This window comes from Aquarana catesbeiana, linkage group LG09 (assembly GCF_042186555.1).
Source record: "Aquarana catesbeiana isolate 2022-GZ linkage group LG09, ASM4218655v1, whole genome shotgun sequence".
Taxonomy (NCBI): domain Eukaryota; kingdom Metazoa; phylum Chordata; class Amphibia; order Anura; family Ranidae; genus Aquarana; species Aquarana catesbeiana.
In genome coordinates this window covers 92,509,580-92,529,213 of record NC_133332.1, presented here as the reverse complement: position 1 = coordinate 92,529,213, position 19,634 = coordinate 92,509,580, and the positions used below count along the sequence as shown (strand labels likewise).

Genomic DNA, 19,634 nt, shown 5'->3' with positions numbered 1-19,634 from the left:
AAAAAACACTTTACAGTGAAAAGTGGCAGGTGCCAGATAAATCAGGTAGAAACCATGACAACTTCAATGAGGTGGGCAGCATTCTCAATATTCTCTGCCAAAAATCAACAGAGTGGAATGGTGGAGTATCCAGTACAAGGGTTAGATACATGACACTGCTAGGTTAAATAATGAGGTTTAGACAGGAGTGTAAAAAAGTTTTTATTCTAAGTACAATGCTAGAAATCGGATCATAAAGTGTATCCAAAGCCAAGTGTTTTTTTGGTTTTGAATATATTTGGGGATGATTAAAACCCCCATCAGGTTTTTACTGCTGTGTCTCTACTGGGAAGATACCCCTTCCTCTCTATTTTTCCTGGTGACCATTGTCAGCAGAACAGAAATTGATGGGAAATCTAAAATTGTAGTTGTTGACGGAACAGGAATAGAGGGGACACTTCAGATGGCAACACCTGTTTGGGCGACAACTGTCTAAAAGGGGAAAACCCCCTCAGCTTGGAGAAATTTGCTCTCAACTCTGGTTCCTGGGAAGGCAAGTGAAGGTAAATCTACCTAATAGGACACAGACAGCAAAAAAACTTAGGATTTCCGTATCCATGGTAAAATCCTTTTTTTGCGGTCCATTGCAGGATAGAGGAAGGCATTCACCTTCAGGTTATACTACCAACATACAGGAGGACTGGAGCTTTGTAGCAAACAGTAACGAGAGCATGATCATAAACACAGAAGGGTAGGACTTGTGTCCCTCAAAGAATTTTACGGCGAGTAAAGAAATCCTATTTTCTTTCTCGTTCATTCAGGAAAATGGGAAGCCTTTACTTTTGGGTTGTTAGAACGATAACAGGAGTTCTGTACCCATTGTAAATTCCGTTTCATGCAATCCATTGAGGGACACAAGTTCTACCATTCTGTGTTTATTATTGCGATCTCGTTACTGCTTGCTACAAAACTGAGGCATGCTGGTAGTAGGAGGAATTATCCTGGGTTGGCCTACCATTTTTTTCATGTTTTCCAGTCTCCAATCTTCCTGTAGGCGACAGTATAACCGGAAAGTGAAAGACTTCCTGTGTCCCTCATTGGATGAGAAATAAAAATCCTTATAGGGGTTTTAGCCATTCTATCCAAAACAAAATGAAAGTCTCAATATTAGATATACTTTATGTTACACATCAAGGTTACTATACACAGCAAAATAATTAAAAGGAATGTATCAGTATACCACCATGTACGTTATAGAAACCTATAATACAAATAATAAAATTGATATACATATTTCATTGTACCATTAACTTGTCAGTAATGAAGGTCTAGAAGGACATGCTATACTATTTTAGTCTATAAAAGAAACTTAAAAAAGAACTCTGGTCCAACCTGTTCAAAAATGTGTCCGTTTTTGAAGCAGCTATGTTTTTAATATTTAAATGATCTGATCTTTTAGGCTAGACCTCAAGAATAATTTCTTGTGTTCATCTGCCCTGCTGTTTAAGGATTGCCACGTCTTACTTATATTCAGGATTCTTCATGATGTGTATGATGACTGCTAGCGATCCCTAATAGTAAATCTTTTCATCACAGGGCTGTGGCTTTTCTGAAACTGCAACACAGGTTCGTTATCAGTAGCAGAGTTCTTTTTTAACTTCGAACATTGTTAATTGAAAAAAGTTTGAATTAGGATGTAGTTGGGTCACACAAAGACTAAATTATCTTCTCCCTAAATTCAAATTCAGAAATGAATATTTTCTACCTACTGTAAATGTGATTGTCAAAAATGTATTCCCATATTGCATCAACTTATATTGCAGGTTAAATGATCATTTCAAACCTCTATGGGCTTATTAACTAAAATATTTATTGCTTATTCATGCAAAAAGTGCTAGGTAAATTTAAGGCTGTTCAGTAAGTTTCGGCTGCTGAAAGAAATTCTCTTCATACCTTAAGAGTAAGGAGGATGAGCTCCCAGGTGCAGAGCCCACCAGGAAGTCTGCGCTATGCTAATCTCAGGCAGTGAGACATTTTCCGATCTCTGCAGCCGCACATCAGGACAATGTCTCACTGCCTGTGATTAGCATAGCGCAGACTTCCTGGCGGGCTCTGCATGTGGGGTGTGCGAACACGCCGGAGCTCATCCTTACTTAAGAGTACCTGTCTATGCCTCATAAAAGTTTGACTTTAAGACTTGCTTTAACAAACTCCTCACCATCAGCAGACTAAGTACAAGGGTCACGTGAGTCTTTTCTACATTGTAAAGTCAATGGTCCAGTTGAAGATGCATTCCTTACAGCCTCTGACTTTGCACTAATCCATTTCTATGTTCAGCTTTAGCACTGAATGACACTTTGGTTTGCTCTAGCACTAATGTATGAAGTGTCACAGATGTGCTCAAAGTACACTAAACATTTAAAGCTGTACTGAAGTGTAATTAACTGTACATTCTAAACGGCATTAAGATTACTTCCCTCATTCATCTCTGCAGTTAAGCAGCAAAGGCTTTGAAATCTCATCTCTTTTTCCCTTTTATGGAGAGCAGAACCTTGACAAACTGACAGCCTTTTAATGTAGAGACACAGAAGGTTTTTTTAAGCTGTTGGAACCTGACTGAAACCAGACCAGAGTCTTTGTGTGTAAATTTAGAGAATCCTTGAGGATGGATTACTTCACAGTAAATACAGCTAGAGAGGTCACTGATCACTCCTTGAGCAAGTTTTACTCATCTATTCATGCTCTGACCGCACTCTGTTGGAGTCCTCGCTCAGTTTCTCTAATGGAGGGTCTTCTAGGTATAGGGGGGAGCAAGTGACCTTCCCAATGTGACACTGCTCAGCCCTAAATGGACAATCGTCAGACCCAAATGCTTTCATGTGGGGGGCAGTCATACCATCCGACCTGGTAAGCACCATCACTATCCGACACCAGAACTTACCTGGGTTTGACTCCCACAGCGTGAATTGGTGGGTACACCTTGTTAGGGAGGGGTTTTATAGCAACAGTGTTTCCTTAAAGTGCATCTAAACTCCACCCCTTTAAAAAGTATAGATATATATATTATTTCTTTTTTGCAGCGTACCAGTCCTCAGGATGTGAAACTTGCCTTAGTTTTCTTTCTTCTGGCATTTTTCCATTATATTCCCCTGGTAAAGCTGAAGATAACATACTTCCTGTCCCTTTATGTCTACTCTTATTTCTCCATTGTATCTATGGAGTTAACCATGTTGTCACACAGGCTGGACTTTAAACAGGTTTGCCATTATCTCCATTATATGATGGGGCTTGTAGTTTACAAAATAGTGGTAGCATTTTATAACTTTTTAGCTTATCGGAAGTGACAAGGACACTGCCTTTCTGGCAAGATTAAGTTATAGTCTTAGTCTGAAAAAGGGAAACCATTTTAGCCATCACATCTAAGGATTTGTAAGCTGCAATATATACTTTTTTTCCTGAGGGGTGTGGGGGGGGGGTTAGGTAAACTTTAAGAAGCATATTGCTGATTCAACCAGCCAAATCTGAAATATCAGTTTTCAGTGGAGTTCATTTTAAATATATTTAGCAACACGGAGGTGGAAGCAACAGCAAATCTACAATTCCAGTCATTAGGATCATATACTGAGAATCTCTTTGCTTTAGGTCATGTGTGACTATTACAAAGTGTCATCATGCTTGCCAAGCCCAAGAGTGTGTTCCCCTATGTTAGTGCACAGCTCCAGTCATGATTTCCAAGCACCAGGCACAGTTTTTAAAATCTCTTCTGATCGACATCACCTCTTGTTCCCAGTATTCAGGACTAAGGTTAGTGTTCTCTTCACAACTCTCCCTTTTTAAGGCTGCAGGTCTGACAGACCCGCACCGGGTGATGCCAACCCCGCGAGGGGACCGGTCGCTGATATTCTGAGCAAAGCTGGCAGAAGCCCTGGCCACAAGACCTGCAGTGATGTTTGTACATTTTAGGGGTGAATGGTGTTTTACAATTGTGGCAGTTGGTGATCTCCTGGTCTGGCACCCAGTAGCTGGGACGTGCTGCTTCCTTTACAAAATCTGTAAATTAGTAAGAGATTTAATTAGAGAATGACATAAGGGCATATATATTATATTATATTATATATATATATATTTAATATATGCTATGTTTGTGCTCTATATATACAGTCTTGCATGGTAAAGTGACTCTGTGCTGGGCTATGGTCATTTAGGTATTTACATATTCTTAACAAGAAGAAAACAAGTTTTAAAGTGGTTGTAAACCGCAGACATGAAATATGAACAAAGCATATCCCTCTATAGCACATGTGCCAAACACAAGGCCCCACAGGCCGAATCTGGCCCACCGGGCCATTTCATGTGGCCCTCACACTTCTCCTGCAGCTGCGGTACCCTCTTCATTTCCGCTTCCACCTTGTCTCAACAGTTGGCAGCAAAGAGGAGTACTCCTACTACAGATCCAATGCACCTCTGTGCAGCCCCAGCACCCCATCATCTCCGCCTGGTCTGGTCCCAGCACTCAGCAGACTTCAGCAGCTGACTCCAGCCCTCTTCTGGTCCTCCTCCAGACCCTGAACTTTTGACACAAAGATAAAAAACAGGTGACAGGGGAGAGATCAGCACACAGCCTGTGATTTAAAGCCTCAGCCTGTGTGAAGGAGGAGGGTGGGTGTCCGTTCCCTCCAATCTCAGAGCTTTCCTCACTAAGCTCAGCAGTGTGTGATTTCAGCTCTCCGCCTCCTGTTTTCTGACAGCTCAGACAAGCTTTATAAATTCTGGACTTAGAGAAAGGAAGACTGCATATAACCAGGTACAATGTCCAGTTACATAGTTACATAGTTAGTAAGGTTGAATAAAGACACCAGTCCATCGAGTTCAACCTGAGTGAGTGTGGGTGCGTGTCTACAACCATCCCCATTTTTTTATTTATTTAAGGTACCCATATACCCAGTTGTGCTCATAAGTTTACATACCCTGGCAGAATTTATGATTTCTTGGGCTTTTTTCAGAGAATATGAATAACACAAAAACTTTTCTTTCACTCATGGTTAGTCTTTGGCTGAAGCCATTTATTATCAAACAACTGTGTTTACTCTTTTTAAATCATAATGGCAACAGAAACTACCCAAATGACCCTGATCAAAAGTTTACATATCCCGGTGATTTTGGCCTGATAACATGAACACAAGCTGTCACAAAGGGGTTTGAATGGCAATTAAAGGTAATCATCCTCACCTGTGATCTGTTTGCTTGTAATTAGTTTGTGTGTATAAAAGGTCAATGAGTTTCTGGACTCCTGACAGACCCTTGCATCTTTCATCCAGTGCTGCACTGACATTTCTGGATTCTGAGTCATGGGGAAAGCAAAAGAATTATCAAAGGATCTGCGGGAAAAGGTAGTTGAACTGTATAAAACAGGAAAGGGATATAAAAAGATATCCAAGGAACTGAGAATGCCAATCAGCAGTGTTCAAACTCTAATCAAGAAGTGGAAAATGAGGGTTTCTGTTAAAACCAAACCACGGTCAGGTCACCCAACTAAAATTTCAGCCACAACTGCCAGGAAAATTGTTCGGGATACAAAGAAAAACCCACAAATAACTTCAGGTAAAATACAGGACTCCCTAAAACATGTGGTGTGGCTGTTTCAAGATGCACAATAAGGAGTCACTTGAAGAAAGATGGGCTGCATGGTCGAGTCGAACGAAGAAAGCCATTACTACGCAAATGCCACAAAGTATCCCGCTTACAATACACCAAACAGCACAGAGACAAGTCTCAAACCTTCTGGTACAAAGTAATTTGGAGTGACAAGACCAAAATTGAGCTTTTTGGCCACAACCATAAACACTACATTTGGAGAGGAGTCAACAAGGCCTATGATGAAAGGTACACCATTCCTACTGTGAAACATGGAGGTGAATCACTGATGTTTTGGGGATGTGTGAGCTACAAAGGCACAGGAAATTTGGTCAAAATTGATGGCAGGATGAATGCAGTGTGTTATCAAAAAATACTGGAGGAATATTTGCATTCATCAGCCAGGAAGCTGTGCATGGGACATACTTGGACATTCCCACATGACAATGATCCAAAACACAAGGCCAAGTCGACCTGTCATTGGCTACAGCAGAATAAAGTGAAGGTTCTGGAGTGGCCATCTCAGTCTCCTGACCCCAATATCATTGAGCCACTCTGGGGAGATCTCAAACGTGCAGTTCATGCAAGACAGCCCAAGAATTTACAGGAACTGGAGGCTTTTTGCCAAGAGGAATGGGAAGCTTTACCATCTGAGAAGATAAAGAGCCTCATCCACAAATACCACAAAAGACTTCAAGCTGTCATTGATGTTAAAGGGGGCAATACACGGTATTAAGAACTGGGGTATGTAAACTTTTGATCAGGGTCATTTTGGTAGTTTCTGTTGCCATTATGATTTAAAAAAAGTAAACACAGTTGACTGATAATAAATGGCTTCAGCCAAACATTAATCATGAGTCAAAGAAAAGTTTTTGTGTTAACATTCATATTCTCTGAAAAATGGCCAAGAAATCATAAATTCTGCCAGGGTATGTAAACTTAACAACTGTATGTTGGAGGATTTATTTCATCTCTGTGTATCTCCTTACACTAGTCACTTCACTGGGTATATGTAAGGGTTTACAACAACTTTAAAACAAGCCCAAACATCCTAACAGCAGAAGCACTGTCAGGATTGTTCCTTTTTTTCGTCTCTCAACACATATGGTGAGTCCATGACTTAAAAGGTGAAGATCTCGCATTGAATCAAATCCTAAGAGGTATCTGCCAGTTTATTGTCAGTAGCACAGCCACTAAAGGCAGATTTTTATTTCAAGTGTACTGGCTCCAGAGCAAAATGATCTTTATATCATATCTCATAGGTTTAATCATTACCCAAAGGATACTTCATTGCAGAAGACATCATGTCCAATGAGGTCTGAGCAATCTCTGTGACTTTGCGAGGTAACAAACTTTTGCTATCATCCTGAGTAGTACTTTGACCTAAAAAAAAACAAAAAAAAAAAACAAAAAAAACATCAAGACATTAATGCTAGAAAACCATTGCATCAAAATCTACAAATTCTCCAAGTCATTTAAATGTTGATTTTGAAGAGTAAAAAATTAGAGAAGAAAAAAGGTAACAAACAATGTACAGGGCACACAGCACACCAGTACATAAAGAGCAATAGGTCAAGAAGACTTAATAAATGCAACAACACAATGACATCAGAAAAGGTTTACAACAGGGCTCGACAAAATCCAGGCGCCAGGTTGCAATGGCGACTGAAAGTTGCACCCTGGCGCCTGGGCTACACAGCAGCAGCTGGGGCGTGGCCCCATTGCGGTTGCGCAGACTTCGGCCTGGCTGGCCAAAATTGAAGCCACGGGTTTGCGGCCAGCTAGAATTGGATACCCGCTTTCTGCAAACCAGCGCCCTTTGGTGGACGGTGCTGTGATGAGCATGGCTCGCTCTCACTGCTCGCCCAGCTCCGACATCACCTTCCCAGTTTGACAGCTGGGGTTGAAGTTGTGGGCTTGATCAGTCGCTCGTTCCTTACCTCCGCTGTGGACGGGGAGTGCTGCCTGTCAGTGTTAGTGCCACCTCAGTGGTGCCTGTCAGCGCCATCTCAGTGCTGCCTGTCAGTGCCACCTGTCAGTGCCCATCAGTGTCACCTCAGTGCTGCCTATTTGTGCCCATCAGTACCACCTCAGTGCTGCCTATCAGTGCCCAGTAGTGCAGCCTATCAGCGCACATCAGTGATGGAGAAAATAACTTATTTGCAAAATATGCCCGATGCCCCAGACATGCAGTTCTGAGCGCTGGACAGATGATTTAAAAAATTGGCTCCTAACTTTTTCAGCTGGCTCCTAGATTCTGAGCAAATTTCTCAAGCCCTGGTTTACAAAGTAAATGTAGAAATAGTGTGTTGAACAATCCAACTGTATGAGCACCCTCAGTGGAGCCCAACCCGTAGAGACAGCTAACAGCAAACCAACTCACAAGGGTTAAGTTCAATTCTCTTCACAGAGCCCTGAGAAAATGTCCACAAAATAACAGTGAAAAAGGATAGCAAATGAAAGAAAGACAGAACAAGATAGTGTAAGGTCCTGTGCGCATCACTCCTGGGAACAGAGAACATTAGTTGGGTGGCTAGATAGGAATATATGGACCTCACGGGGGTCCTCCCGCAGGTGCCAAGGCTCCCACTCCACTTTGTGACTTTCCAGCTTATCGGAGAGGAGACTACACAAGTTCTACATCCTTAAAGTGGACCTTCAGTTATTTTTTTCAACATTTCATCTATTAAATCTTCTGTCCTTGTTGTTTTAACTTTGGATAGTGAAACTGTCAGTAAATACCTTCTACAGCCCACTTCCTGTTTCTTGTCTAGTAAAAAGCCTAGGCTTATGACATCATGTACAGCTCTCTCTCTCTCAATCTTATGAGAGTTTGTCAGGAAGGGAGGGAGGATGAGTCATAAAAGGGCCAAGAGAGGTGCAGGGTTAGAGGTGTGTGTCTGTGTAAATCCAGGAAGTGAACAGGCAGCAGCTTCAGCTGCCCACAGTTAAAATGGATGCAGCCAGACTCAGTGGAGGGAGATTTCTGCAGCATATTTGGCAAGTACAGAATCACAGTATATATAGAATATGCAAAGTGGTTGGAGGAAAGCTTAAAAAAATGGCAAAGATGTTTTTATTACAAGTTATGTGTGCAGACTGTAGTTCCTCTTTAATCTTAGCATACAACTCGATAGAGTTGACGTTTCCAGTGGAGGGCCACTAAGCATCTAGCAGCCTTGAGAATGTGGCACGCTAACTTCTTAGTAAGTTTGGGCAACCTGGGTGGGATTAAACCTAAAAGAATGATTTCGGGATAAAGGGGGAAGTCTACTTCAAACAACAATTGGAGGAGATCTTGGACTAGCCACCAATACGGTTGTAGGTTTGGGTACTGCCAATAAATTTGCAGCAAAGTGCCTCAACTTCTATGGCATCACCACCAGCGATCCAAGGTGGAGGGGATATATGGTTTGAAGGCGGGAAGGGGTCAAGTACCAAAAAAAAAAAATATATATTTTATACAGATTGATTTTTTTTTATCCGTTTGAGACCATGTAACCTGCCATGTCTCTATAGGTAGTTTTTCCCCAATTGCTTGTCCCCATCTGAGCATGTACCCATGCTTGCTCTAAGTGGCTATAGAATGCTCATTCTAGTTTATAAATATCAGAAATTAGGCCTTTTTGTGATGGGCCAGCAAGGACTATACGTTCAAAAGGGGCCAATTTAGAGAATTAGAGGGTGGGAAAGTAGAGCGCATAGTGGCCTAAAATAAACTCTATGGGGTAAATTGGTGTTTTTTTCAAAGTACCTCAAATGGTAGCAATGTTCACATTACAGGATCCACTAAATGGCCAAAGTGAAATAGATTTTTCGACAACCAAGGGGGAAATCATTTGAGAGGTGAGCCTATCCAGCATTTTAGGGTTAAAGAGAAAAGCCATCAATAGAGAGGTCTCAGACAGGAAAGGGGATTTGTGCTTCAGCTGTCTCCATAGGTTACGCAGTAATGCCATAGTATGCAGAAGAGAGGTAGAGGGCACGTCTGCATCAGCATTCCACAACAAGTTATTTGGATGAACTGGGGCCAACCACAACTTATTAATCTCAGTCCAGCGATTGTACACCGGCAGGGTAACCCATGAAGCAATGGCTTTCAATTGAGACATGTAGTAATAATGCAACAGGTTGGGAAAAGCCAGTCCCCTATCATTTTTAGCAAATTTTAAATTTTAATTTTAAAAAGTGTATCTAAAGCCAAAAACAATTAAAGTGTATCTAAGCCCCATGGCTGCTTTTTTTTTTCTTTTTCAGTCTTTTCCAAAATGTTTACTATGTCTTAGATAATAAATTAGTACAAACATGCTTTCTCAGGATCTCTGGCAGGATTAACTTGGGACGCCTGCCTTTACACGCACATGAACTTTAATGGCACCCCAGTCTTAGTCCGTAGGGTTCAATATTGAGACCCTTTGCAGCTATAACAGCTTCAACACTTCTGGGAAGGCTGTCCACAAGGTTTAGGAGTGTGTATGGAAATGTTTGACCATTCTTCCAGAAGTGCATTTGTGAGGTTAGGCACTTAACCACGTCAGCCCTGGAAGAATTTACCCCCTTCCTAACCAGAGCACTTTTTGCGATTCGGCACTGCATCGCTTTAACTGACAATTTCGCGGTCATGCGACATTCTACCCAAACCGAATTGACGTCTTTTTTTCCCCACAAATAGAGCTTTCTTTTGGTGGTATTTGATTGCCTCTGCGGTTTTTATTTTTTGCGCTATAAACAAAAAAAGAGCGTCAATTTTGAAAAAAATGCATTATTTTTTACATTTGCTGTAATAAATATCCCCCAAAAATATTCAAATAAACAATTTTTTTTCCTCAGTTTAGGCCGATTTGTATTCTACATATTTTTGGTAAAAAAAAAAAAAAAATCGCAATAAGCGTATATTGATTGGTTTGCGCAAAAGTTATAGTGTCTACAAAATAGGGGATAGATTTATAGCATTTTTATTATTTATTTTTTTTACTAGTAATGGCGGCGATCTGAGATTTTTATCGTGACTGCGACATTATGGCGGATACATCGGACAATTTTGACACATTTTTGGAACCATTGGCATTATTACAGCGATTAAAAATGCATTGATTACTGTAAAAATGTCACTGGAAGTGAAGGGGTTAACACTAGGGGGCAGTGAAGGGGTTAACTGTTTCCTGGGAGGTGATTCTAACTGAAGAGGGAGGGGACTAACTACAGGAAGTGACAGATCGTGGTTCCTAGCTAATAGGAACACACGATCTGTCACTCCTGTCAGAACAGAACAGGGAAGTGTGTGTATATACACACACTTGTCCCTGTTCTGTGTCTCCTTGTCACGATCGCTCGTGGCCGGCGGTCTTTGCGACCGTCAGCCACGAGCACCGGCACCCCCGCTGTGCAGCAGCCTGCCATCAGGACCCAGCGAGATCACGTACAGTTAACGTGATTTCGTGCAGGGGAGCCAGCCTGTCGCAGTAAAACTGCGGCGGCTGGTCCGGAAGCGGTTAAGGCGTCAGCATACCAAGACATTTTGGACAACTTTGTGGGAACAGTTTGGGGATGGCCCCTTCCTGTTCCAACATGACTGCACACCAGTGCACAAAGTACCACTGTATGGTACTGTGCCAAAAGTCTTGAAGATTACCACACTGGATAGATTTCAGCACAGTAAAGGAAGTGAGGGGAAATCTCCCACATGGGGCTCATGATGGCAATGAATACCTAAAAGAAGCACCAATCTGTCTTCTATCCAAAACTAAGATTAAAGTTTTTGCTAGAGATGAATTTTAAAAACTTAAAATCCCCATTCGATTATGTTATATGAAAGTTTTTCTTTTAAGGAAAAAAGCCATTTGGTCCTCCAGTAAGATTTTTTTTTTAGAACATCAGACTTCTTTATCTATGGTAGTATTTTATATAGAGCATTTATACTTTGTGAACATTAGTCTTTAAATCTCTACATGTCAATGGTATCAGGGCGCTCTGGTAAAATAACAAATTGCACAACTCGCATTTCAGATGCCATTCATTTTAGTGGCACTAAAAATGATAACTCACTCTGCAATGGCGGCACACCGCTTCACGTGAAGCTTGTCCCTAAAAAGAAGCTCCTGAAATTCTTTTGGGCAAAAAGCTTCACGGGATGCAGTTTGCAGCGACTGCAGTGCGATTTATCCTGCAACAATGGCGGCAGAGCCACACCACATTTTTAGGTGCCATTAAAATGAATGGCATCTAAAATTCGTGTTGTGTGATCTATCATTTTAGCAGAACGTTTTGAAATCACGGGCAGAATTGCGGCGATTCTGTCTGGAATTCAAAACGCCCAGGTGTGAAAACAGCCTAAAGGTTTTTTTTTTCATGTCACTCACTTTTCACAGGCCCTTTATTGTGACACTGCTTGCAGACCCGTACAGGGGATGGGCCCCAGCCTCGCTCAGGAACCGGCATAGTCTGATTGGAGCAATTGTGACAGAAACCTTCTCCGCATGATCGGCAATGATGCTTCCTCTCAGTAGGCGTGAATTCTTTCTTGCAACCCTGACACACCTACAAGACAACAGAACATGTCATGAATTATTGAAAGAAACATATCAGGAAAAATGAAGAAACACAGGAAAGATGCAGAAAAAAATGTAAAAGTGTAGAACGTGTGATTGAGAGAATTAGGGGTTGTTCACACAATACAAGGTGTCATAACATGTTTTATAAAGCGCATTATAGGAAGGCATGATAATTGTGTGTTGCTATGATATGCTATTCATTGTTAATGAGGTTCTAAAGGCAAAAGATATTTTTTTTTACCCGAATTCATTGTATGCATTAAAGGAGAAGTCCAGCCAAAGCTTGTTTGGCTGTACTTCTATGGATCACAGGAGTGTAATTTGTTTTGCACGCCTGTGACTAATTTTTAGCAGAGAGCGGGCAGAAGTCCGCTTCCTGCTGACATCACAGAAGTCAGCCCAGGCACCGCGTTATCGCAACAATGGGAGTCGGGATCCGCCAGGTGCCTGGACTGACACCCCGCTCAGCCTCTCAGGGAGCCGCTGAGAGTCTGAGTCGGCTGCTCCGCCCCCTTCACAGCTCAGCGCTCCAGTGAACGTAGAGGAGCAGAGAGGAGAGCTGCTGATTGACAGTCAGCGGCTCTCTACTCGGGGAGCTGTGAGAACCGAGCCATCGGTTCTCACAGCTCGGTTCTCAGTGCAGAGGCGCCGGGGGACCGATGCTGCATCCACCTATGGCATGCATTAAAAAGGGGATTCATTCCAGAGAAAAAATAATAATTCTCCCACTCTACAAGACTCTGGTCCGGCCGCACCTAGAGTATGCTGTCCAGTTCTGGGCACCAGTCCTCAGGAGGGATGTACTGGAAATAGAGTGAGTACAAAGAAGGGCAACAAAGCTAATAAAGGGTCTGGAGGATATTAGTTATGAGGAAAGGTTGGGAGCACTGAACTTATTCTCTCTGGAGAAGAGACGCTTGAGGGGGGATATGATTTCAATATACAAATACCGTACTGGTGATCCCACAATAAGGATAAAAAATTTTTGCGGAAGGGAGTTTAACAAGACTTGTGGCCACTCATTAAAATTAGAAGAAAAGAGGTTTAACCTTAAACTACGTAGAGGGTTCTTTACTTTAAGAGCGGCAAGGATGTGGAATTCCCTTCCACAGGTGGTGGTCTCATCGGGGGGATCGATAGTTTCAAGAAACTATTAGATAAGCACCTCAACGACAACAACATGCAGGGATTTACAATGTAATACTGACATATAATCACACACTTGCATGGACTTGATGCACTTGTGTCTTTTTTCAATCTCACCTACTATGTAACCTAGGTAAGTATAAATCAGAAAAAAAAAAAAAAAAAACCCATACTTCCCTTTTAAGGTAAAAAACCTTCTGTGTTCAGCTCCCCCCACCACCCCCTTAAAACTTACCTGAGCCAGACCTCAATCCTGTGCTGTGCCCTCTACTCTCTCTCCCCCCTCACTGGACATGGCAAGCAGGCCAAACAGTGAAGACTACTGAAACCATGCAGTTTTAAGTAATGTTATAATAATAATAATAATGTCAGCACAGAAAAGGGGCCCATGCAAGAAAAGTGCAATAAATACACACTTATCCTATAAATATACAATAATACATAAGCGATCTAGAGACTCACCCAGAGCAGCTGAATTTTTCTCCTGTAAGTGCACTAATCTCAGCAAAAGTGAAAATGCTGCTCAGCCAGTATATATACAGCATTGGAGGAGCACACAAGATGGGACAATTCACTTCCAGTGCATGAAATTTCTCCCAAGTGCTTCCATGCAAGCCATCAAGGGTAGATCTCATTAAAACAAGTTTCTAGTATAACCTGGTATCCAAGGTCACATATAGTAGCAGACATGGTCTAATGGTGCTGTGAAGATTATCAGTAATATATATAAAATGTGTGAATATTTTTGAAAGGTGAATACATGTAGAGCGTTTTTCCTAGTTCTGCCGCACAGCAGGTGCCTTGATTTTTTTTTTTGTTATCCCTGAACAGCATGAATTTAATGTATATTATAATCTGTTTAGAGTGTAGACCAGCCTTTCTCAACCCGTGTTCCGCAGCACACTGCGGTTCAGCCAGAGGTCCTCAGGTGTGCCGCGGGATCATGGGAGAGAAGGGCTGTCAGATGAATGATCTCATGATCCCCTGCCGAACTCTACATCAGCACTGTGAAGGAGGAAAGGTACTGTGCTAGAATGTGAGCTTTATACATGTGTCTGTATACGTGTGTGTATGTATGAATGAATGTATGTATGTGTGTGTGTACATGTATGTACGCGTGTGTGTGTACATGTATGTACGCGTGTGTGTGTGTGTGTATATGTATGTGTGTATATGTATGTGTGTACATATATGTGTGTGTGTATATATGTGTGTACGTATGTGTATATGTGTGTGTGCGTGCGCATGTGTATGTTTGTGTGTCTACAAGTGCGTGTGTACATGTGTCTGTATTTGTGTACGTGTGCGCGTACATGTGTCTGAATGTGTGTATGCGTGTCCATACGTGTGTGTGTGTGTACACGTGTCTGTTAGTGTGTGTGGTGCACGTGTCTGTATGTATGTTACTTTTAATCTGCCCCCCCCCCCATTCCTGTACCGTCAGAACTGCTTTCGTAGGGCTTGTTTGTGATAGTAGCAAGGACTGCTGCTCCTCTGAAAAGCAATTCATGCTCATATCGCTTTTCAGAGGCATCTGGCATCCGGTAAAGAGGTAATATGTTGCCTCCTCACCACCTGTTTTAAGCCCGTAAATGCAGCATCACCACACCGCAACTGTGCAGCCCCATTCACCCTGGGTATACCTCCAATTGCAGCCACAGCATGTGTACACCCCCAGCTGCTGCCTCTGCAGCTAAAGGGGCAGAAGTTGGGAGGTGGTAAAAACAGCTCAACCATGTGATTTTACTGCCCCTCCAACCTGACATGTGAACAAGTTCTTGGTTCTGTGTGGATGTGTGCTGCGTGTAGGGCAGCCCATTCATTTCCCTACCCGCAGTAATGCAGGGAAAGAAGTATTTTTTTAAAACTGCGCAACACCAAAAGCACCCCATGTCTGCCAATGTGTGGTGTAGCATTAAGAATTAATGGCACTCCTAAAGAGCAGAGCATTTATCTGTGTGTCAGAAACAAGCGTGATTTTGCGCGTGTTCGGAGACACACAGTAATGTGAACCAAGCCTTGGACAGGGGTGCCTCAAGACTGAAAATACTTTTCAAGGGCGCCCCGACTGGAAGAAGGTTGAGAAACTCAGGTGTAGACACAGTGTCCCATAAATATTACAAAAACTGTACATCTGCATAAACCAATTCACTCTACTGATATTATCATATTACTGACATTTTCAAGTTTTGTGTCATTTAGTGTTCTTTAGAAACCAGTTGTCTATTGGTTGATGGCTGTCATCTGACCACCAACAAAGTTCTTATATCCAGTTACATTCATAAATTACTTAAAAGGTATCATGCATGCAATTTGAGCCATGAGAACATAACCCTTTCATCACTGCCAGACTTCGCTATTGACCAACTGTCCTCCAAAAAGAAGACAGACAAATTATCCAAGTTTCCAAAAGAAAAACTGTCTGTTTTGCCTGTAAGAAAAAAGTAGGGGTGCACCGAATGGAAATTTTGGTGCCGAAACTGAAAACGCAGGATGCACTATAGAATTGTACTATATTCGACTTTTTAATTAATATCATCAATTTAAATAATAATGAATTGATCGTCAGCCATTATTGGCACCTTTAGCACAAAAAAAGCTCAAGAAAAATGTATCCTTTTAAATTCTATGTATGTCTTCACACTGGTCTGTTGTGAATTCCATTGCAGTGTTAAAAATCCTGCTTGCTGCATTTTTGGTCAGTTGAAAAAAAATGCACAAAAAAAAATGCACAAAAAAAAAAAAAAAAAAACACCTCCCAGTTCAAATGCATTCAAAACGCAGCAAGAACGCATCATTAACGCACCCGTGTTATGTTTTTGATGCGGTTTTTGAGTCACATGACCTATGAAAAACCCCATAGGCACAGCATTGTAAACTCAGCCCAAAAATCGCTGTAAATTCATTGCGAATCTGCGGTAAAATCACAGTGCATTCGTGTCAAAATCGATGAAAATTTGCGGTGCATTTTCGGTGCCATTATTGGCACCATGGCCAAATGGCAATAACACCACTTTTGCCCGAAATTGACTAAATATTTCAGCGCATCTCTAAAAAAAATATTTAGAAAAAAGTTTAAGGCCTCGTTCACACTTTACGTTCACAAAAACTGATGGGAAAAAAAAAACGTGCAGGTTTCACTTGCAGAGAAATGAGTTTACATCAGAATTTATGCGTGTTTCAGTGAGTTTTTATGCAAGTTGACATCAGTTTCCATGCACTTTTCTTGCACAGATAGACATCACACCCTTTGTCATCACTTTCTATTCTGCCCTGTTCACACAACAATGCTGAGGTCACATTAATTTTTTTTTCTGCGCAGAAAACTGCATACATTTTGCAGATTCCTGCGCAGAAAAAAATCTGTGATTGATAATTGTTGTTTTGTGACCAGGGCACACAGTGAACAATTGTTTGTGCCCTTGCAGATCGCGTGCAGAAAAAAACTCACGTCTCTGCACATGATGTGAACAAGGCCTAAACCTGTTACGGTCCTAATGCAAAATTCTGATTGGCTGCTGTTGACACTGTAAAGGGAACATAGTAGGGATGCACCGAAATTTCAGCCGCCGAAACATAACGGCCGAAAATGGCCTTTTCGGCAATTTGCCGAAAGAGAAAAACGGACGTTAATGGAGCCGAAAATGGGGGCGGGGCCTGGGCAGGGGGCGCCTATCACGGGGGGCTTCCTATAGCGTAGAAGATAGGAGAGCCGCCGCCGCCTGATTGATTAGAGCGCCAGGAACATTACAGCTTTCATTTCAATAGCGGTGTTCCCTGCCACGCGCCGTCATATACAGCCCCTGCCCCTTGTCCGGGAAACTTAGATAGACAGATCACCCGGCCCAGGATTGGATGGGTGATCTGGCTATCAAAGTTCCCCGCACAAAGGGGAGGGGCTATATGTGACGGCGTGCTGCAGGGAACACACAGCTATTGAAATGAAAACTGTGATGTTCCCGGTGCTCTAATCAACCAGGCGGCGGTGGCTCTCCCATCTTCCCCTGCACAGGCTGGCTGCAATGGGGGATACTGGCTGCAGTGGGGGACACTGGCTGGCTGCAGTGGGGGACACTGGCTGGCTGCAGTGGGGGACACTGGCTGGCTGCAGTGGGGGACACTGGCTGCAATGGAGGGCACTGGCTGGCTGCAATGGGGAACCCTGGCTGGCTGCAATGGGGAACCCTGGCTGACTGCAATGGGGGACACTGGCTGAAATTGGGGACACTGGCTGAAATGGGGGACACTGGCTGGATGCAATGGGGAACCCTGGTTGGCTGCAATGGGGACCCTGGCTGGCTGCAATGGGGACCCTGGCTGCCTGCAATGGGGGACACTGGCTGCCTGCAATGGGGGACACTGGCTGCCTGCAATGGGGGACACTGGCTGCCTGCAATGGGGGACACTGGCTGCCTGCAATGGGGGACAATGGCTGGCTGCAATGGGGGACAATGGCTGGCTGCAATGGGGGACAATGGCTGGCTGCAATGGGGGACACTGGCTGGCTGCACCTGACGGCACTGGTGAGGCTGCATTGATCTCTTGTATCATGTCTGCAGTCTCTGACCATCTCCTGTACCATGTCCCCAGTCTCTGACCATCTCCTATACCATGTCCCCAGTCTCTGACCATCTCCTGTACCATGTCCCCAGTCTCTGACCATCTCCTGTACCATGTCCCCAGTCTCTGACCATCTCCTGTACCATGTCTCCAACCATCTCCTTACCATGTCTCCAGTCTCTGACTATCTCCTGTACCATGTCCCCAGTCTCTGACCATTTCCTGTACCATGTCCCCAGTCTCTGACCATCTCCTGTACCATGTCCCCAGTCTCTGACCATCTCCTGTACCATGTCTCCAACCATCTCCTGTACCATGTCCCCAGTCTCTGACCATCTCCTGTACCATGCTCCTAGTCTCTGACCATCTCCTGTACCATGTCCCCAGTCTCTGACCATCTCCTGTACCATGTCCCCAGTCTCTGGCCATCTCCTGTTCCATGTCCCCAGTCTCTGACCATCTCCTGTTCCATGTCCCCAGTCTCTGACCATCTCCTGTATAAAAATATTTTTAAAAACAGTCACTTTCGGTATCGGTGCTGTTTCAGTATCGGTTTCGGTTTTCGGGATCAAGGAAGATTTATTTTCGGTATCGGTTTCGGCACCAAAAACACAATTCAATGCATCCCTAGAACATAGGTTTTGCCCATTCAGGGCAAAGCAACAGATTTGTTTTGACACCCTCGGCTTCGGGTGGAGGCACCGGCATCTTCAGTAAGGGAATCAGGAAGTGAAGCCTTGTGGGGTGGGGGGGTGGGGGCCGGATCAGCGGAAGTTCCATTTCTGGGTGGAACTCCGCTTTAATTGAACAAGCTGAGGTTAGAAGCTGATTGGCCACCATATACAGATGCACTGGATTCTGAGTGCTCCAGTTTTGGTACATCTCCCCAATATTGTCCTTCACTCCACAAATGCTCTGTTCAACTAACAGAAGTGAGGAAAGTAGCCTTGCATAAGCTCCAGTGACTCTAGTCAGGGGTTACACAGCACTGGGGACTCTTAGCTCTCTTCTAACAGCACTGGGTCGATCACCAAGCACCATCACTGCCACATAAGGCGATTCACATGCTCATTTATTCCAGGAATAACAAGGTGTTTTAACAGTTCCGGTTGCCAACTGCCAGTAAATTTACAAACAGTATGTAAAATCTGTAATTTTTGCATCTGTCCATGAATGTCCATTATGGACGTGCACCCTGTATGTCCATAACAGACATTCACGGACAGATGCAAAAACTACAGATTTTACAAACTGTTTAAAAATGTACTGACATTTGGCAACCCTGGTTCCTGGCAGAAGAACAGAGAGGCTTTATACTGCACAGGCAATGTAAAGGCTTGCTTTAATAAATATGGGCTGATGTTTTCCCAACTTAGAGCAAGAAAACTTGCTTTTTCATTTAAAAACAGCCTACATAAACAGATTGGATAAAAGGTGGACACTCCAGGAAGGAAAAAAAAAAACTTACAGTAATCTCAGCATTTGGTCGCCAATAGGTAGGAGCCACATTATCTATTAGCCAAGACGTGACCATATTGGTGGGGCCGGCGCTGTACTCATTCACAGACTGGAAGACTAAGTTCACTCCATCGAGCACACGCTGGGCTGCATTGTGTTGGTCCAGTGAGTAAGAATCACTCTGTAACAGAAAACACATTTACAGGAGTAATAGAGCGTACACATCTGACTCAGCCACAGGTCTGATGCTGGTCTACTAAATACAGACCTTTCCTCCACTCTAATGTTCTCAAACCAAAAATCCTG

The 19,634-nt window shown here is 43.1% G+C and overlaps 1 protein-coding gene across 1 annotated transcript in view; it reads right to left on the bottom strand.

Moving 5' to 3' along the window:
* Positions 1-188: 188 nt before the first annotated feature.
* The window catches only part of LOC141107922 (zinc finger FYVE domain-containing protein 1-like), a 50,067-nt gene continuing 30,621 nt past the window's right edge, over positions 189-19,634 (bottom strand). Inside the window, exons 8-11 of the mRNA XM_073598986.1 lie at positions 19,339-19,509; positions 11,973-12,150; positions 6,889-6,996; positions 189-4,029 (exon numbers count right to left, since the gene is read on the bottom strand). Of these exons, the coding sequence (XP_073455087.1) occupies positions 3,797-4,029; positions 6,889-6,996; positions 11,973-12,150; positions 19,339-19,509 (690 nt within the window). The 3' untranslated portion in view covers positions 189-3,796. The remainder of the gene's footprint in view (positions 4,030-6,888; positions 6,997-11,972; positions 12,151-19,338; positions 19,510-19,634) is intronic.